Source organism: Triticum urartu, chromosome 7 (assembly GCF_003073215.2).
Source record: "Triticum urartu cultivar G1812 chromosome 7, Tu2.1, whole genome shotgun sequence".
Taxonomy (NCBI): domain Eukaryota; kingdom Viridiplantae; phylum Streptophyta; class Magnoliopsida; order Poales; family Poaceae; genus Triticum; species Triticum urartu.
Genome location: NC_053028.1, coordinates 125,029,468 through 125,050,411, shown reverse-complemented (window position 1 = coordinate 125,050,411; position 20,944 = coordinate 125,029,468). Strand labels below are relative to the sequence as shown.

Below are 20,944 nucleotides of genomic sequence, written 5' to 3'. Positions count from 1 at the left end.
TGGCTAGGGTTGGCGAGAGGGGATAAGGCAGGGCGACCAGGTGGGTTGCGGGAGGGAGGAGACAGGAGCGACCCGGTGCGGTCCGACCAGGTGCGCGCATTTGCAAAAAGAACCTCTAGCCATCTAGTATTAACACCCCCCCCCCCTCCCCGACAGGTGCTGCACAAGTGGCGGTCAAAGCACAGCTGGCAACGGCTGACTCGGCCAAGTCAGTAAATACGTAGCTCCAATCGTATATACGGACCAAAGTGAACCCCCATGCGCAAGTAGATGGACTGTATTTCGGGTATTTTAAAGTAGTGGTACTTAAGTGTCAGCCTGCTCAAGTTTTGTGACCTACACTTGTCCAATACAGTACTCTGTTACTGGATCTGGAAGTAAGGACCGACGATTCGCGCTCCCTTGTTTCACGATAGCTGACTTTGTGCAATAGCTAGCTGAACCAAAGATCCCTAGCTAGATGTGTCAGACGGCTACGACTAAAGTACAGAAATGACGGTGCACTCGCAGTTTGTCTAAAGCCCGACTCCCGCATCTGCGTGGTGCGGTGCCGTTGACCTGCGATCCGCAATTGAGCCGTTGATCTGCTCTTCAAGAAGACACCGGCGTGGCGACTCCCAAGGCTGAAGCACCAACCCAAGGAAAGTTCGCACACCGTTGGCAGTGGCACCTGCTCGAGGAAAGGAAGAGAGAGCGGTGATGAAGACGAGGCCTGCTGCAGAAGGCAAGCGATGGTGCCCGGGAATCGACACCAAGCTCGTCGCCTTCCTGCTCACGGTGCCATCACTCATCGTCTTCCTTGGTGGGCGCAATGGCGAGCAGCCGGTGGTCGAGATCGAGGCGGCAATGCCCGGCAGAGCCAGAGGTAAAACTACTACCAAACTAGCTCCTGTCCAGTACTGCGTCGTATAGACGCTACTAGTAGTAACCCAGGGGAGCTGCAGCTTAATTGGTTAGGAGAATTTGCAGTTTTTCCTTTGGGGGAAGTTTGTTTAGTAATCAGGAGTTCATTCAGGACAAATAAAGTTGCCAAAAGTTTTTCGAGCTTTCAGCAACTTCAAGAGAAATATTTTTTGCACGATTTATTTTTTAGACCAATATGTAATTTAATTTATAAAATGTGAAACTATATAGTAATAGGTTAGTTGTAATTAACAGGGTTAGTAGAAGAAGCCCACTTTAACGCTAACAGTCAACTGAACAGTGCAGTTTTTCGGCTCCTAGCTCACAGGGAGCCTCAAATATTCAAATACTAGATGATACCTTGCGGGTTGCTGTAGGAATCGGTTGCAATATATTTCGATGAGATTTAATTGTATATAATATAAATATTTAGATTAATAACACGTGAGTTGAAATTTAAAATACATATGACTTATTATATATATACTTGTAAAATATTTACGTATTGAATATAAGTAGAATAATAGAACGAAAAATATTTTCTCACACAAGGTTGCATGTGGTGGTGTGTCTTTTTCATGCATGGTTGCACGTTGAGATGGGTCATATCTTATTCATAATTGTATGGTGATGTGACATGCTTACATGTTAAGATAAATACGATTAGTGAAAAACACTCTCTTAGGAATATAGGATTATAAAGTCAACCTATTAAGTTTCAGAAAATCTTTTAAAGACACACATTTATAAGAATGCATATTGCATGTTTGTAGATTATCATGAGAAATATGTTTTGATGTGGGCTGCACACAAAAAAATAATATGGACTTTTGTAGTGAACATTAAATTGTATTTCATCATGTTCTGCATGTTTATTATGTTTCATGATGAAATACATGTTCTTGTCTATTTTTTTCTGTGTAGCACACATCAAAATGTATTTCATCATGAAACATAATAAACATGCAGATACATCCTTATGCAGTTTAGAGATCTCAACTATATCTCTTTTATGGGGAAAAAATATGCTGTATAGAATCACATGTTTCAGCCACGCCCACACAAAAAAATTGTAAGTCTGCGCTTTCCTGCGTGTTTGATGGACTTTGAATACCATACGGAGACGATAATATACATTCTGCCACCTCTGCAGGTCCAGAAGTTGTATCGTTCCCGCAACGGAAGACACCAGGCAATGACAGGCTTCTCGGGGGCCTCCTAGCCGACGGCTTCGACCAAAAAACCTGCCACAGCCGGTACCAATCCGCCGTGTACCGTCGGAACGCCGGCAGACAACCGTCGCAGCACCTCGTCTCCAAACTGCGAAGCCACGAAGCTCTGCAAAGACGGTGCGGCCCCGGCACAGCCGCCTACGCCAACGCTCTGGAGCAGCTCAAGTCCGGCAAGAGCGTCGCGTCACCGGAGTGCAGATACCTGGTCTCCATCTCGTACCGTGGCCTCGGCAACCGGATCCTCGCGGCGGCGTCGGCGTTCTTCTACGCGCTGCTCACCGACCGCGTCCTCCTCGTCGACCCCAGCCACATGATGGACGAGCTCTTCTGCGAGCCGTTCCCAAACACGACGTGGCTGCTGCCTCCGGGGTTCCCACTCCTCAACTACCAGAGCTTTTACCTCGACACGCCGGAGCGGTTTGGGAGAATGCGGGAGGACGGAGTGCTCGGAGCCGGCGAGACGAACGGCTCCGCCCCCGCCGAGCTGCCGGCGTTCGCGTACATCCACCTCGACTACAACCAGACGGACCACGACAAGCTCTTCTTCTGCGACGACGACCAGAGGGTTCTCCGGGATATCCAGTGGCTGGTGATGAGGACGGACAGCTACATCGTGCCAGGGCTGTTCCTGGTGAAGGCGTTCCAGGAGGAGCTCGGCATGCTCTTCCCGGAGCCGGACACCGTGTTCCACCACCTCGGCCGCTACCTGTTCCACCCGACGAACCCAGTGTGGGGCCTCATCGCGCGGTACTACCGCGCGCACCTCGCGTCGGCGCGGCGCGTGGTGGGCATCCAGGTGCGCGTCTTCCCCTGGGAGGCGGAGTCGCCGGAGATCCTGGAGCAGATCAAGACGTGCACGCAGAGCGAGAGGCTGCTCCCGGCGGTGCTGGACGAGGAGGAGGACGACGACGAGCCGGCGGCTGCCGGTGCCCAACAACCGACGGCCGTCCTGGTCACCTCCCTCAAGGGCTGGTACAGCGACAAGATGAAGGAGATGTACTGGGAGCGCGCGACGGCGGACGGCAAGGTGGTGGTGGTGGACCAGCCGAGCCACGAGGAGACGCAGCGCTACAACGTGAGGTCGCACGAGCACAAGGCCTGGGCGGAGGTGTACCTGCTGAGCGTGGCGAACATGCTGGTGACCACCGGGCAGTCGACGTTCGGGTACGTGGCGCAGGGGCTCGGCGGGCTCAAGCCCTGGGTGCTGCACCATGTCGCCAATGGCACGGTGGGGTGGCCGTGCAGCAGGGACGTGTCCATGGAGCCGTGCTTCCACGTCCCGCCGCTGTACGACTGCAAGCGGCGGGAAGACGCCGGCCTCATCGTGCCGCATGTGCGCCACTGCGGTGACCTGCCCGCGGGACTGAAGCTAGTCGACCGGAGAGAATGGTAGAAACAAGACAACAATGACCGTATTCTTTTCTTTTGATGAAAGATTATGAATGAACATGCGTCGTATCGAGATCCAGCCATACTGTGTTGTACGAACATTTCTCTGAATGCACATACAAGAGATGGTTGCGCTCATGGGTAGAACATAGCCGAAAACTGCTCCGTCATTACTTTCGGCTGCTGATAATGTTGACGCGTTGTGTCAACAAGATTGTATCTTGCTAATACTACAACAGTTTTGCTAAAACTCATCTAGATTAGATTTAATTTGGTCTCATTCATCTTTTATAGACATTGGATGTGATGCTATAAGATGCGTGTGTGCTGACGTGGGTTGTATCCATTCTTGTTTTTTAGGTAAATGAGACCAAATTACGTCTCATCTAGATGAGTTCTACGTACTCCCATACTACAAACATTATTACTTTTGTTATAACTGACGACCCTGATGTTTTTAGTGTCATTGTCGAACGACTATCTCTTTTTTACAAAGGGAACATATTAATATTGTGAAGACACCAGGTATATCTGGCCCCTTTACAAATAAGTTGTCTAAAGTTACGAAGGATACACACAGCTAAAAAATAAAATAAAAAGAACAGAAAAAAAAAGACCCTGGCTCAATTATCAACCACGAGCAGCAACATTCTAACCATCACTAGAGACAACACCCGGGTCAAAAAAAAGTTCTCCAAAAACATCGCCTTTAAGAAAAAAACAATGCACAAACGTGGTCGTTACGCGATCGAAGATCTTAGATTTTTACCCTAAAAATAATCTGAATTCACTTAAAAAGCAATGCCTTCAACAAAACCATCGTAAGATACAACCAATAAAGACTGGACCTTGGGTTTTCACGCCTGAAATTGAAACTCCGCACTTGAGAAGCACCACAAAAAATGTAGTCCTCTGGTGCTGCAGCCCCTCGCTTGCCAAGGCCGTTGTTACAAGTCATCAACCACCTGGCACATAGCCTTTATCACATCAAATACACCTTTCCACCAAAACTTAAAGACCTCCAATCGCAATCGTCATGACTTTCTATGATTTTTGTTAATGAAAATCTAAGAGAAACTCTCTCTTAAAAAGCAAATCAAACCATAGTGAACACATTCAGAATGAAATCTTCAAAAACTGATGTCACGTACTTATCATTTCGGTATCCCATTGTGTATGAGTACATGGGTGTGTGTGTGAAAGTGGTTTTGTGTGGCCGAAAACACCCCAAGCGATTCAAGTGTTTTACCGCACCCATGTGATGCAAAATTCAGACCGCTGGCTAGGTTCAATGGCACGGCTGTCAAGGCGGTTGAAAAATCACAAAATGGTACTGCTAGGTTTGTAAGAAAAAGAAGAAAGAAAGTTGCACGAATCATCATAAAAGATGCAAGAAATATAGTATTGACTGAGACATTGTTGGATTATGAATGGGCTTAGGCCCATATAAGACACTAATCCTTAGTTAATCTTGAGGCCCATGTATGAGATGGCAGGTGGTGGGAAGTTTAGTCCCACCTTTCTAGTTGAGAAGAGCTGAGACCCCTTTATAAGGGCTGCTCTACCACTTGTCATTGGGAGTTTGGGAAGAGGAGTGGTACACGCGCGCTCCTCCTCCTCCGCCGCCCGCCTCGCCTCGCCTCGCCTCGACGCGCGCGCCGGGGGAATGTGCCGAAGCTTATTTTTGCCGCTCAAGAATGAATTAATTAATCAGGGATTAATTAACGAGTCGCTAACATGTGGGCCACTGTCCAAGACGTTGGACTGTGGGCTCACTTGCGTTGTCGGGATTCGTCTACCCCTTGCCGGGGGTACGACCCTTGCCGGGACCCTCGTTGCCGTGATTCGTTGACCCCTTGCCGGGAACAACGACTCCCTTGCCGGGAGTGGGCCGACTCGGTCGTGGGCCTCCGCAAGGCCCACGACTTTCTTCCTTACGGACTATATAAGAAGGCTCTGGCCAGTGAAGTAACCAAGTTCGGTTCACTCACTTCCTCTCGCTTGACCTAGCCGTCATCTACTGTTCCTCACTCTGTGCTGCCTTCGGCGATCCCATCCCGACGACCGCGTGCACGGCTGGTCGGGAGAGCAGGTGCCTCCGGAACCCTGTCGTTCGAGATCCTGCCCGGGAGAACGGCAATAAGGTTTTTGGGGAGTGTCTCGACGCGACTGCTCCCGATCCGTTCCCAACTTCGTCCGCCTCTGCTTCCACTACTTCCCCTGCATCACACCATGACCGATGACGCCGCCTCCAAGAAGAAGGCCACGGACGACGCCGAGCCTGCTGCTGCCGCCGCCGCGTTGGCCTGGCCAACCGGAGGGTATGATCTGTTCATCCCTCGCTTACTCATACTTATGCTAGCCGTATATGTGCTGCTCATAGAAGGTTCGATTCTATGTTCTGTACGTGCTAGTATGCTTAGGTATCGCTATGAGATGCATACCTTTTATGCCATGCTTACTGCTTACTCGTGGATAAGTCTAATCGGAAAAGTGCTAATATTTCCAACAATCCAAAAACCTTATTTTAGGCACTTTTTGATTCAAGGCTTTGCTGCTACTCTGAAACCAGAAAAGTTTACCGGGACGCATTTTAAGTGTTGGCAGACTAGGACCACCTTGTGGCTCACAGCGATGAACGTGTTCTGGGTTGGTGGTGTGTCCCTCACAGAAACGATTGCTCCTGAACAGGAGAAGGCGTTTAGAGAGGCAACCACAATCTTTCTGGGAGCAGTTCTGAGTGTGATTGGAGACAAGTTGGTTGACGCCTATATTCATATGAGCATTGCCAAAAACTTGTGGGATGCGCTCGAAGTCAAATTCGGCGCAACCGATGCTGGCAGTGAGTTGTATGCCATGGAGCAGTTCCATGATTACAGGATGGTTGATAACCGTTCTGTATTGGACCAGGCTCATGAGATACAGTGCATTGCTAAGGAGCTGGAGCTCCTGAAGTGTGAGTTACCGGACAAGTTTGTCACGGGTTGCATTATTGCAAAACTCCCTCCTAGTTGGAGGAACTTTGCTACTTCTCTCAAGCACTTGAGACGTGAATTCTCTGTTGAGGATGTCATTGGTCATCTCAGTGTTGAGCAGAACTCGAGAGCAAAGGACTCACACGTGAAAGGGGCAGAGGGTTCTTCTAGCGCCAATGTGGTGCAGAAGAACTTTCACAAGTTCAAGGGAAAGAACTCTGTCCAGCAGAATACTACCTTTAAGAAGAAAGGTAAGAAGAAAGACAAAAGGAGAGACGGCTGCTTTACTTGTGGTTCAGATGAACATTGGGAAAACAAGTGTCCAAACAAGTACAAGAAGCCAGCACAGGACTCTAAGTCTGTGAATGTCACTCTGAGCAACAATGATGCGGCATCTGGGTATGGTAATCTGTTTACCATACTTTCAGTTTGTCAGTTCACCGATTGGTGGATTGACACTAGGGCCAATATTCATGTGTGTGTTGATGTGTCTTTGTTTTCTTCCTACCAGCTGGCACGAGATTGTTCCGTCCTGATGGGGAATGGCTCGCATGCTTCTGTTCATGGTGTTGGCATGGTAGATCTGAAGTTTACTTCGGGAAAGATCGTGCAACTGAAGAACATGCAGCATGTCCCCGCCATAAAGAAGAATCTCGTTAGTGGCTCCCTTCTATGTAAAGAAGGGTTTAAGTTAGTATTTGAGTCTAACAAAGTAGTCGTATCTCGGTATGGACTATTTGTTGGAAAAGGATATGATTGTGGTGGTTTGTTCTGCCTTTCCCTGGAGGATTTCTGTAATAAAGTCGTGAACCAAATTCATTCTAATGTGAACGAATCTGAGGTTTGGCACTCACGTCTTTGTCACATAAATTTCGGTTGTATGACGCGGCTAGCTAAGATGGACTTAATCCCGAGTTTCACTTTAGCCAAAGGCTCTAAGTGCCATGCGTGTGTGCAAGCTAAGCAACCTCGTAAGCCTCACAAGCTTGCGAAGGAGAGACACATGGCACCTCTAGAGCTCATACATTCAGATCTCTCTAAGATGAATGGTGTGTTGACTAAAGGTGGAAAGAAATACTTCATGACTCTGATTGATGATTCCACTAGATTCTGCTATGTGTATTTGTTAAATACTAAGGATGAGGCTATACACTACTTTAAAGTCTATAAGGCTGAAGTTGAGAACCAACTTGAGAAGAAAATAAAACGAGTCCGGTCTGATCGTGGTGGAGAGTACTTTTCTAATGAGTTCGATTTATTCTGTGCGGAACATGGTATTATTCATGAGAGGACGCCTCCCTACTCACCCCAGTCAAATGGGGTTGCCGAACGGAAAAACCGTACTCTAACTGATCTGGTTAATGCCATGTTAGATACATCGGGTTTATCCAAGTCATGGTGGGGGGAGGCTGTATTGACATCTTGTCATGTCCTGAATAAAGTTCCCACAAAGGATAATGAGACTACTCCCTATGAGCAATGGGAAAAGAAAAGAACTACACTCTCTTACTTGCGCACTTGGGGTTGTTTGGCGAAAGTAAATGTACCGATAATCAAAAAGCGCAAGTTGGGACCAAAGACCGTGGACTGTGTTTTTTTTGGCTATGCCAAGCATAGCATTGGCTATAGATTTCTAGTGGTGAAATCTGAGGTACCTGATCAGAAGGTCGGTACAATTATAGAGTCTAGGGATGCTACATTCTTTGAGGATATTTTCCCATGAGAGATATGCAAAGAAATTCTAGACTGGAATCTGATGAGACTCCTGAACCTGCTATTCCGATGGAATATTATGAACATAAAAGTGATAAGAGTTTCACAGAGGATGACGAGGAAGCTCCTGTCAGGAGCAAGAGACAGAGGACTGCAAAGTCCTTTGGTGATGATTTCCTCGTGTACCTCATGGATGATGATACCCACAGTTCCATTTCAGAAGCTTATGCATCTCCGGATGCCGACTACTGGAAGGATGCGGTCCGCAGCGAGATGGATTCCATCTTGGCTAACGGGGCATGGGAAATCACTGATCATCCTTATGGTTGTCGACCATTAGGATGTAAGTGGGTGTTCAAAAGGAAGCTTAGTCCCGATGGTACTGTTGAGAAGTACAAGGCTAGGCTTGTGGCCAAGGGTTATACCCAGAAAGAAGAAGAGGATTTCTTTGACACTTATTCACCTGTGGCTAGACTAACAACCATTCGAGTGTTACTCGCTTTGGCTGCCTCGCATGGTCTTCGCGTTCATCAGATGGACGTTAAGACGCCTTTCCTTAACGGAGAGCTAGATGAGGAAATTTACATGCAACAGCCGGATGGCTTTGTAGTAAATGGTCAGAAAGGAAATGTGTGTAAGCTAGTGAAATCTTTATATGGCCTGAAACAAGCGCCTAAGCAATGGCATGAGAAGTTCAACACTACTCTGACATCTGCTGGCTTTGTTGTGAACGAAGCTGACAAATGTGTATACTATCGCTATGGTGGGGCGAAGGAGTTATACTGTGTCTGTATGTCGATGACATACTGATATTTGGGACCCACCTCAAGGTCATTGAGGAGGTCAAGTCTTTTCTATCTCACAACTTTGAGATGAAGGACCTGGGTGTGGCTGATGTTATCCTGAACATCAAGCTACTGAGAAATTCTGAGGGTGGAATTACACTTTTGCAATCCCACTATGTTGAGAAGATTTTGAGCCGTTTTGGATATTCGGACTGCAAACCTTCTGCAACACCATATGATCCTAGCGTGCGGATTCGAAAATTCAAAGGCACGGCTGTAGATCAATTGAGATATTCTCAAGTGGTTGGTTCACTGATGTACCTAGCATGTGCTACTCGTCCTGACATCTCATTTGCTGTGTGCAAACTGAGCCGGTTTGTTTCCAATCCGGGAGATGTGCATTGACATGCTGTTGAGCGAGTGATGCGCTATTTGCAAGGTACTGCGAACTATGGAATTCACTATTCTGGGTACCCGATGGTACTTGAGGGGTATAGTGATTCGAATTGGATATCTGATGCTGATGAGATGAAAGCCACAAGTGGACATGTCTTCACACTTGGTGGTGGTGCTGTTTCCTGGAAGTCTTGCAAGCAGACGATCTTAACCAGATCGACTATGGAAGCAGAACTCACAGCATTAGACACATCATGCGTCGAAGCAGAATGGCTTCGAGAGCTTTTGATGGATTTGTCGGTGGTTGATAAACCAGTGCCGGCTATCCTTATGAACTATGACAACCAAACAGTGATTGCCAAGGCTAAGAGTTCAAAGGACAACATGAAATCCACAAAGCACATAAGAAGAAGATTGAAAACTGTCAGAAAATCAAGAAACTCCGAAGTAATAGCGTTGGATTATATCCAGGCGGCTAAGAATCTGGCAGACCCTTTTACGAAAGGGCTATCACGGATTGTGATAGAAAATGCATCGAGGGAGATGGGTATGAGACCCACGTAAGTTTCCATAGGGGTAACCCAACCTATGTGATCGGAGATCCCGTGAACTAGGACCTGGGAAAATAATCTAGCGGTCAACTGAGGAGAGTATCCTTAATTAACCCACTCCGTTGGAGATGCACAATACTCTCAATTCTATAAGGCAGGCTGACTTTTGTCTTAATGTGTTCCAAAGCTTGTGTAAGCAAGATGCTAACCTACAGAGCATTCTTTGGAGGAACACACCTATGTGAGCCCGACTGCTGGTCACAGTCTATGAGATTGGGGAATCTCTAGTAAGCTCATGAGAAAGTACGGAGTATGACTAATAGGCTCCACCCGTGGGGTTTAGCCTTCGGCAGCCATGTATCAGCTGACAATAGGCGAAACTTCTGCACGCCAAACTGACAATTCAAAGCATAGTCCATTGCTCAGTTGTGAAGAAGTCTAATCCTGTTGCTCTAGGTGGAAGTTCAACTTAACAGTTTCCACTAAAAATTCTGGTATATCAAACATTGTTTGGAACAGTTGATAAACTTATGTGCCTCGAGATCTGGTGGGGGATTGTTGGATTATGGATGGGCTTAGACCCATATAAGACACTAATTCCTGGTTAATCTTGAGGCCCATGTATGAGATGGCAGGTGGTGGGAAGTTTAGTCCCACCTTGCTAGTTGAGGAGAGCTGAGACCTCTTTATAAGGGCTGCTCTACCACTTGCCATTGGGAGCTTGGGAAGAGGAGTGGTACACGCACGCTCCTCCTCCGCCGCCGCCCGCCTCGCCTCGCCTCGTCACGACGCGCGCGCGCGCCGCGGGTTGCGGGTTGCGGGAATGAGCCGAGCCCGAAGCTTATTTTTGCCGCTCATAAATGAATTAATTAATTAGGGATTAATTAATGAGTCACTAACATGTGGGCCACTGTCCAAGACGTTGGACTGTGGGCTCACTTGCGTTGCCGGGATTCGTCTACCCCTTACCGGGGGTGCGACCCTTGCCGGGACCCTCGTTGCCGTGATTCGTTGACCCCTTGCCGGGGTGCGACGCTTGCCGGGAACAACGACTCCCTTGCCGGGAGTGGGCCTCCGCAAGGCCCACGACTTTCTTCCTTACGGACTATATAAGAAGGCTCTGGCCAGTGAAGTAACCAAGTTCGGTTCACTCACTCCCTCTTACTTGACCTAGCCGTCATCTACTGTTCCTCACTCTGTGCTGCTTTCGGCGATCCCATCTCGACGACCGCGTGCACGGCTGGTCGGGAGAGCAGGTGCCTCCGGAACCCTATCGTTCGAGATCCTGCCCGGGAGAACGGCAATAAGGTTTTTGGGGAGCGTCTCGACGCGACTGCTCCCGATCCGTCCCCAACTTCGTCCGCCTCTACTTCCACTACTTCCCCTGCATCGACACCATGGCCGACGACGCCGCCTCCAAGAAGAAGGCCACGGACGACGCCGAGGCTGCTGCCGCCGCCGCCGCGTTGGCCTGGCCAACCGAAGGGTATGATCTGTTCATCCCTCGTTTATTCATACTTATGCTAGCCGTATATGTGCTGCTCATAGAAGGTTCGATTCTATGTTCTGTACAGTATCGCTATGAGATGCATACCTTTTATGCCATGCTTAGTGTTTATTCGTGAATAAGTCTAATTAGAAAAGTGCTAATATTTCCAACAAACATTAATTAAGTCTCAATCGACTGAGTCTGAGCAAAACCGAACGCAGAATCATCATCGTGTCCTTGTACGTTTGTACGGGCCTTCTGGGAATCAAGAAGTAGCAAAAAATGAAGAAAAGGAGAATCGCATCGTGCCCTATACTCCACGCGTTGACTGTCCTATAGCACGTGTTGGCTCGGCTACCCAATGGAGTCAACGCTGGATCCCCGCCACAGCTTGACGCAAAGTAGAGTAGCATCCAAAAGAAGTCGCCACGCATGACATGATGCAACGCAACTGAGAATCAACATATGGTTAGATGGTTAGTCCATCAAGGTTCAAGTCTTGATGCTCGCATTTATTCTTAGATTTATTTTAGAATTTCCGGCTATGCATATTAGTGGGATGAAACGTTCACGTTTATGACGAGATGTTTACAGTGACTTTGTATATTTTAAGATTATATGTCGGCTTAGTCTTTTAAAGATGCTCAAAGAGGTAGGGTGTGCATGTGTGCGTTCATAGCGGTGAGTGTATGTGTGTATGAGCGCTTATGTTTATACTGTATTAATATTTTTTATGCAACGCAACTCTAATGGATCGATCTAACGTATACACGTACACCGCACTCCAACGTCCACTTCTTTCATTTGAGATGCACTCCAACGTGCACTTTTAATTTGCTCCCATGACAAGTTACGGATCCTGTTAAAAACCATGCATGGGGGCTTTCGCGTCTCGATCGTGTAATAACGTCTGTGCTACGGCCTACGGAGACGATGGAGAAGAAGTCGGACGATCGGCCGGCGACGGCGAGGAGGAGGGACGCCAAGGAGGAGCGGATGGGCAGGGCGGGCGTGGTGCTCATCGTGTGCCTCTGCACGCTGCCGTTCCTGGTCTTCCTCTTCGGCGGCCGGGCGGGCGCGCCGGCCGTGTGGCGCAACGCCGATAAGCTCACCGCGACGGCTGGATCAGGTACCACTACCACAGCAAGTTCTCTTGTGAGCAAATAAATGTGTGTGACACGTGTTTGTTTGCAACGTACGTAGAGGTAAACCTTATTACAAGAAGTTGTCGTGCTTGATGATCGATCCCTCAGGGTTAGTGAACGTCTCTCGTCCAAGCGCCGGCGGCGGCGCAGACGAGCTCTTCGGCGGCCTGCTCGCGCCGGGCTCTGACCGATGCGCGTGCCTGAGCCGGTACCAGTCCCCGCGTTACTACAAGCACTCCCCGCACGCGCCTTCCCCGCACCTCCTGCAGAAGCTGCGCGACTACGAGGCGCGGCACAGCAAGTGCGGCCCCGGCGCGCTGTCGTACGCCAGGTCCGTCGATCACCTCCGCTCCGGCGGCGGCAGCAGCACGGAGGACGATGAGTGCAACTACGTGGTGTGGATCCCCTACAACGGCCTCGGTAACCGGATGCTGTCGCTGCTCAGCACGTTCCTCTACGCGCTCCTCACCGGTCGCGTCCTCCTCGTGCACCCCACCGACGACTTCACCGACCTCTTCTGCGAGCCGTTCCTCGGCGGGACCTGGGCGCTCCCGCCGGACTTCCCCGTGGCGGACATGTCCCGGCTCGGGGCGCGCTCCAACGAGTCGTACGGGAACCTCCTGGACGGCAAGAGGATCTCCAACGACCCGACCAAGGCGACAGCGCGGTCGGTGCCGCCGTACGTGTACCTGCACCTGGCGCACGACCTCCGGCGCTCGGACCGGCGCTTCTACTGCAACGACGACCAGCTGGTGCTGGCCAAGGTGAACTGGCTGCTGCTGCAGAACGACTTCTACTTCGTGCCGGCGCTGTACGACATGGCGGAGTTCGAGGGCGAGCTCCGACGACTGTTCCCGGCCATGGAGAGCGCGTCGCACCTCCTCGGCCGGTACCTGTTCCACCCGTCCAACTCCGTGTGGGGCATGATCACGCGCTACTACCACTCGTACCTCGCCCATGCGGAGGAGAGGATCGGCGTGCAGATCAGGATGTTCTCCTGGGCATCCATCCCCGTCCATGACATATACAACCAGATCATGGCGTGCTCCGAGTAAATTGAAAAAAACCACCATAATTGAGAACCCTAATTCACAAAACCACCACCATTCGGATTTTTTTCAAAAAACCACCACCATTGAGGTGACAGTTTTCAGAAAACGCTGTTAGTACTTGCGCCGTTAGTACTTGCGTGACCGGCGCCGTCTACACCTCGGCCACGTTACCTCCGACAGTGGGACCCAGCAGTTAATTTTTGGTCAAACGGCTCTAAGCGACATATTAGCGTTTTTTGAAAACTGTTACCTCATTGTTGGTGGTTTTTTGAAAAAAAACGAATGATGGCGGTTTTGTGAATTAGGATCCCTAATTGTGGTGGTTTTTTGCAATTTACTCGCGTGCTCCCGACAGGAGCACATACTGCCGGACGTCGACAACGACGAGGCGAACACGATGAGCGCCGCGGCCGACGGCTCCAACAAATCCAAGGCCATCTTGATCGCGTCGCTGCAGGGCGAGTACTACGAGAGGATCAAGTCGACGTACTACGAGCACGCGGCGGAGGGCGGCGGCAGGGTAGGGGTGTTCCAGCCGAGCCACGAGGAGCGGCAGACGATGGGGCAGCGGTCGCACAACCAGAAGGCGCTGGCGGAGATCTACCTGCTCAGCTTCTCCGACGTGTTGCTCACCACGGGGATATCCACGTTCGGCTACATGAGCAGCAGCCTCGCAGGGCTGCGTCCCACCATGCTCACGATCGCCAAGGACCAGAAGGTGCCCGACACGCCGTGCGTGCACGCCGTGTCCATGGAGCCGTGCTTCCACATGACGCCCGATGTTAAGTGCCACGGGAAGGCGGTGAATAAGGAGGAGCTATCTCGACACGTCAAGGAGTGTGAGAATGTACCCAAAGGGATGAAATGGATTAAAGGTGTCAAATTAGTTGATTAGAAATTAACTGGTCGTCAACCTGTGTATCTCAAACCAATCATGTATATTTGCCACCGATGAGTCGACTCGATTTTTTTAAACATGATTGCTAAATCTCAGTTGATGCTATATTCGTGACGACAGGAAAATCACACGTTGCTGTGTGTGGCGAGGTAAGCCGAGTGTAAATTATCATGTACTCGGCTAACGTAATCGATAATCCTACGCTTTAGACAGATTTCAGTCAGCTGAATTTTAATTTTGTGGTCGATCGATTTTCTAACCCTTGGATTGTGCTTTAAAATTTGTGTAGCTTTTCTTTTTTCTGTCAAATTTTGCTGGTGGTATTGGGTTGTTTAGATTCGATTGACACCTATTTTGGGTCAGTCAATTTTCTTCTTGGGCTGGATTTTGGTGTGTGTATGCTTTCTTTTCATGTGTTTACTTTTGTTTACTGCATGTCTATGATTTTTTTTTCTGTTGAGTTTTTTTCTTCTTTACGTGTATTTTTGGATGTTGAGTGCGTGAGAATGTATACATGCAAGTACTACGTTTACAAATTACATCAGAGTACAGAAACTTCACTCTTATATATTTATTCTACATATTATAAGAAGTGCATTTTTGTGCTAATTGTGTGAAATTTTTTTCTTTTTTCATTTTCTTTATTCTTTAAGGGTGATACCAATGCTAATTGTTTTGTGCACTTTTTTGCTAATTAAATAGATTTTTCTATTATTATGTGTATGTATGCATGAAAGTACAATACAATATGTGTGTAAATTGTACTAGACTGCTAAAGTTGCATTATTATATGGGTATTCGCTGCATATTTTAAAAAGTGCAAAGTTGTGTGCAAGTTTTCTTTATTTTCTTTCCTCTTAAGAGTAATTTCAATGTCGCTAATTTATTCTCTCTTAGAAAACTTTATTTGTTTTATTATGTTTAGTTTTAAATTCATTTCATGTTTTTAAGGACGATAACAATGCCACTTATTCGTTCATTGTTTAAATTTTTTGTTTTATGTAAAATTCACTATAATATGTTTATTCTTACATAACTACAAATGTAGAACTTATGTGTAAATTGTGTGCAAATTATGTCATTATTTTTTGATTTCTTTCTTCTTAAAGGGTGGTATCAATGGGACGTGGAGTATGTGATCACGAGCTCACAGGAGCTCGGAATCTCATACGTCAGGTATTGCATTGTGATTTGGATAATTCAATGTAGCGTCAGGTCGAGGGGCCATGTGGGACAGATTAATCCAGATATACAACTGTATACGCACCTGCCTTGCGGGTCCCTGGTTACACGGACGTTTGCACGCCATGGACGGAACGAGGCAGAGCCGTGGCTCGACATGTCGCCGGCGTCCTGATCCGTGGATCAGATCCGGCGCTGGCCGGTAACGGCGGTAGTGACCGGAGTTAATGCGCTAGAGGGGTTGGTCGTTGGCAGCATCTACCTCCTACCTCCAGACCTCGCTTCCTCCATTGCCGAGAGCGGCGACCCCGTGGAGAAATCTGGTGCAACAAGGTGACGACCAGCTGAGGGAAGCATGGAATTCTTGATGCATGTATGGGTCTGCTTGCTGCTGCTGCTCACTGGACACCATTTTGTTATAGAAAACTTGTCAGAGATCTGATTTGGCTGCCTCCTATCTTTGGAAGCAGCAGGACTTTGCTAGAAGAGGTGAACGGGAACAACCTGATCATGGAGAGGCACCGTGAGGACGCTGCCGGTCGTAGAGCTGCCGGCCAGGACGGTGTCGAGTGCTGATGGCCAGATTTGTGCCGAGGGCGCTGATCCAGGGGCAGGCAGTGCAGACAAACCTCAAGCTTCAGAGCACTCCATCCAGCAAGTTGACCAAAAAACATCTGGATGGACGCAAAGGTACGAAGATTAGTGGTGGGAACTAGGTTTGTCTGTCATTAAGCATTGTGCTGACCACACATGATATATTGACAGTAAATCATATATACTGTAGTAAAAATCTGAATATGTTGTTGGTACGAATTAACTGAAAAGTTATATGTGGCATCATTAGGAGACATACTGTTATAGATACTAGTGTCTAAACAACAAAGTGTATATCCACTTGGGTAAAGATAACTAAGTCTGCACAATATGTATTTACAAAATTACTAGTGAATGTAGTTTCAAGGCGTACTGAACTATACAAATGAACTGAAAATTTCTGGCATACTTTCTCGACAATGCAAGGTCTGAATTGGGGCTGCCGCACTAGGCAGAGGCGGTTCGGAATCAGATATGGGAAGAGCAGGCTGAACGTATACCGGACAATGCATGCAAGAGATAGTATGTGGCTGCACGGTATGAATTTTTTGTGTTCATTTTTCAAAGTTTCTGATTTAGGCATTTATCGTTTTTGCCATGAATAACTGAAATCATGCTGATCAAACTATTTTCAGGGGAAACCAATAGTTGAAAATACACACACTTGTCGGTGTGAGTGCCCTGCCCTTACAAGATTGCTGCGTTCGAAGGACAATGGGTGGTACATAGCGGAGCATCGTGATGAGCACAACCATTTGTTGTCCCCCTCCTATGGACACACAATACACTGGCCATCGCACAAGCATATCAACATGTACAGCAGGGATCTAGTTAAGCAATTGTGGCAGAACAGTTAACCTTGCAAAGGTGTACATCATAACTGGGAGCTTCTTTGGCAGGATGGAAAATGTACCAGTTCACGAAAAGAGCATTGCGTAGTCTGTGTGGCAAAATTAGTCGTGAGCAAGCAGAAGATGACGCCAGGAAAGCAAAAGCAAAGGTGTACAGCATAATTGCTTCCAGGAACTATGCTCAAAGGATCCACAGTTCACATGTCGAGTTCAGGCAAACAAAGAAGGAAGGATCAACACTGTAATGTGGGCAACTGGCAGCAGCAAATTGCAGTACAACTTCTTCCGAGATGTAGTAACATTTGATACAACCTACAGGGCCAATCTATATGACATGCGGTTTGGTCTTTTGTGGTTGTTAACAACCATTTTCAGAGCATTATACTAGCTGGTGTGCTGGTTCGTGATGAGAAGGTTGAAACATTTGAGTGGGTTTTCGCATAATTTATCAGGATAATGGGCGGTACTGCTCCACAAACAGGTATCATGATCTGAATTGCTATGTGAATCATATTAAAACTTTCTCCCGTAGATCATTACAGACCTGACACTGAAATGATGTGTTTGATTTTCATATCAAAATCGAGCAATGGTAGTAGCAATAAAAATCTTGATGACAGACACAACTCACAGATGGTGCAAACGACACGTGCGGAAGAATGCAAAAGAGTCCTTGGGTCCTTTGTACTAAAGAAGAGTGACTCCCTTCCTGAATTTCATAAGGTTATTAATCACATGGTGACGATAGATGAATTTGAAGAAGCCTGGAAGTATCTTGTGGAGAAGTACAACCTGAAGAACTACACTTACATGAAGTAATTGTATGAGATCCAACACAAGTGGGCGAAGCCTTATTTCAAAGTGTATTCTGTGCTAAAATGACGAGTACATAGCGGAGTGAAAGTGCGAACCACATGTTGAAGAATTATGTGCCTCCTGAATGCCTAATGCATAGTTCGTGAGGAAGTACATGCATATAGTTAAGAGATGGACCCAGGATTGCCGCACCTAACTCAGTACCAACGGCGGCCGTGCTCAGGAGAACCCGTTTAGTTTCAGGCATTTCAATATGTATATGCACGCAATGGAGCTTGTGCAGATGGGAGACACCGAGACAGTAGTGTAGAAGCATATGAGCACATGATAAAACTGTTCAAGCATTGTGAGGCTGAAATGAAACCATACACAGAAATGAGGGACGGCCTAGGACTGGAGGACAGGTTGGCTGAGAATGGAGATGTTCTGAATCAGGTTCAGTCAGAAGGCGTTGTGTTGGCTGCAATAGTAGGTGAACATGTTGATATGGAGAACGGTGGCAACAATTCAACACATAAATTGGGAAATATGCTTGCAGGTTTTATTACCTCCAGCTAAGCGCAAGCAGATAGGGAGGCCTACCACAAGTATGGATAAGGCACCATACGGAGGGTTGAGTAAACGGACCAGATTCTGCAGCATTTGTCGGCGACAAGGCCACAAGAGAACAACTTGTCCTGATCGTGGTGATGTACCGAAACAACCACGAAAGCTGGCAAGATGCAAGAATTGTGGCGTCGAAACAATTGTCATAAGGCGGGTGAGCTGAGACGGACGTAAATGTGTGAACTATGTGACCAGGGAATGTCATGAACTTGTGGTCTATTTGTATAATTAGAATTTGTAGCTTGTTTGTTGGACATGTGCTTATAAAATAATTTGCTTTCCATCAGACCTTGTTTTGACAGTTTATAATGTTTAATGGATTCTATGGCATAGTTGGTAATGACTCTAGTATTCATAAATTAGACTTGTTCAGTGTGAGTGTATTGATACTACAGGGTTGCAATGTTCAGAGGGATTTCATGCCCAAATTTAAGATTCTGCATGATCTTTTTTATTTGAATTACCACGTGTCAAGTACATGCAGCAGATGCATCTGCGTGGCTTCAATCAGTGGCTTCAGAGGGTGTCTGGGATGGGTTGAGCTTCGTTCTCACATGGTGCATCTGCAGTGAGCAAGTCTGAAGAATACAGACATGGGAGCGACTTCTTGATTCAGGTATGCATTGCCAGTCCAGGGATTATCCATTCGCTAACTGTAAGTACGCGTAGACTGATGTGGTGAACACTGCAGGCTGCTGCATCTTCGGAGGCGTCAGTCAATCAACGAGCAGATCCTGAACCGGCGGGGAGTGCACACTCGGTGCTTTCTTCACTGTCAGATTATGTGCGCACATGGTAACTGACCATTACAAAACCATTTTGGCCTGCGTGTTAACAGTTTGTGTGGTGTTCAGGATATGAGTGAAGGTGATGGTAGCGACGCAGAGGTAGCGAACAAGCTGAATGATGGGATCCAACTGCAGGAGTATGCAGTTGCAGAGGAGGGCCATGCGGATCACGATCCAGCGTCTGCTAACTCGACGGCCATCTCTGAAATGGGCTTGCCGGTGGACGTTAGTCCAGAATCTACATATTACCGGCCCACCTCATCCATCTCAATCTGATCCATGTTGATGGTAACTGACGGAAATACCAGGGCGTCAACTGAGTTGTGGGCCATAGCACATAAAAAAGAATATAGCTGAATCAATGTACCTGTGCGAATGCCTGCATGTGCACTTATCACGAGGTGAATTGTCGGCACTGATTTCGGGATCACTGCAGCCCGGGCTCACATGAGCACTTTCGGGTACCAATGCCACTATACTTCATTTCTTCTTAGAAAGATATTTTTTGTGTGTTTGTAAGCAAGTATACACGCAGGTACGATACACCATGTGTGTAAATTATAGTAGATGCAAAAATTAAACTGTATATGCCTATTTTTGGCATATTAGAAAAGTGCAATTTTAGGGCATACTTGTGTGCAAGTTATTTTTGAATTTTATTTCTTCTTAAAGGTTTTCATTTTCTCAAACTTCATTAGTTTGTGTTGGTTTTTGTTTTATATTTTCTTTTTTATTCTTACATAGAAAACTTCATTGTTTTGTTTTAGTTTTAGTTTTGTATTTTGTTTTCTTGAAGGCTTTCATTCTTCCATAGAAAACTTCATTATTTTGTATTTGTTTTATTTTTTATCTTCTTTCCTCTTAAAGGGTTTCATTCTTTCCTAGAAAACTTTATTATTTGTTTTTGTTTTTGTTTTTGTTTTTGTTTTTGTTTTTGTTTTTTTAATTTTCTTTCTTCTTAGAGGGTTTCAATCTTCCCTAGAACATTTCATTTTTTCATTTTTTATTTTTATCATCTTTCTTTTTAAAGGGTTTTATTCTTCTCTAGAAAAATGTATTATGTTGTTTTAATTTAATTTTAATTTTATTTCATTTTCTTTCTTTAAATGTAATACCTTTATTTTTGTATATTATAACAAAACGCAATTTCTATGTAAATTGCGTGCAAATTTTGCCATTACGTGGTTTTTATTGCCTTTCTTCTTAAAGGGTATTGTCAATGTTCGTTTTTTTATATTCTTTCTTCTTCATGGGTAATACACGGGCCAGGGAGTCCACCCGCACAGGAGCATGCTGGGCTTGGGATTCAGCAAACACGTCAATCAACTAACCTATAGCCGTGAAACGAGTTTGGTTCAGTCGACTGACCCAAAAAGAAGTAGCCCCTCCCATAATCCTACACCTACGAAAGAGGCTACGAAGGCCTACGTAAATTTCCTATCTAAACCTATCGGCCCCCCTGATTTTAACGGGGGTGGACCCCTTCCTCTCTATTGATCCAGTTAAAACCTTCCACGTTACTCACTGCGTAGATCACGTAACATTTTTTACGTAGCTCTAGCATTACTCCTAATATAAA

At 46.8% G+C, this 20,944-nt stretch overlaps 2 protein-coding genes across 2 annotated transcripts; both read left to right on the top strand.

The window, feature by feature from the left end:
- The first annotated feature begins 569 nt into the window (after positions 1-569).
- On the top strand, positions 570-3,735 carry LOC125522683 (galactoside 2-alpha-L-fucosyltransferase-like). Its single transcript, XM_048687724.1, has 2 exons — positions 570-865; positions 2,057-3,735. The coding sequence occupies exons 1-2, from the start codon at positions 700-702 to the stop codon at positions 3,526-3,528; spliced, it is 1,638 nt and encodes a 545-aa protein (XP_048543681.1). The 5' UTR covers positions 570-699; the 3' UTR covers positions 3,529-3,735.
- Positions 3,736-12,354: 8,619 nt separating this feature from the next.
- On the top strand, positions 12,355-14,670 carry LOC125523487 (galactoside 2-alpha-L-fucosyltransferase-like). Its single transcript, XM_048688522.1, has 3 exons — positions 12,355-12,562; positions 12,687-13,618; positions 13,971-14,670. The coding sequence occupies exons 1-3, from the start codon at positions 12,367-12,369 to the stop codon at positions 14,523-14,525; spliced, it is 1,683 nt and encodes a 560-aa protein (XP_048544479.1). The 5' UTR covers positions 12,355-12,366; the 3' UTR covers positions 14,526-14,670.
- The last annotated feature ends 6,274 nt before the right edge of the window (positions 14,671-20,944 follow it).

Excerpts from the sequence above, each read along its gene's own strand:
- LOC125522683 (XM_048687724.1), top strand. The coding sequence starts at position 700 with ATGAAGACGAGGCCTGCTGCAGAAGGCAAGCGATGGTGCCCGGGAATC. Across the intron at positions 866-2,056 it reads AATGCCCGGCAGAGCCAGAG|GTCCAGAAGTTGTATCGTTC; the intron begins GTAAAACTACTA and ends CCACCTCTGCAG.
- LOC125523487 (XM_048688522.1), top strand. The coding sequence starts at position 12,367 with ATGGAGAAGAAGTCGGACGATCGGCCGGCGACGGCGAGGAGGAGGGAC. Across the intron at positions 12,563-12,686 it reads CACCGCGACGGCTGGATCAG|GGTTAGTGAACGTCTCTCGT; the intron begins GTACCACTACCA and ends TCGATCCCTCAG. Across the intron at positions 13,619-13,970 it reads ACATATACAACCAGATCATG|GCGTGCTCCCGACAGGAGCA; the intron begins GCGTGCTCCGAG and ends TGCAATTTACTC.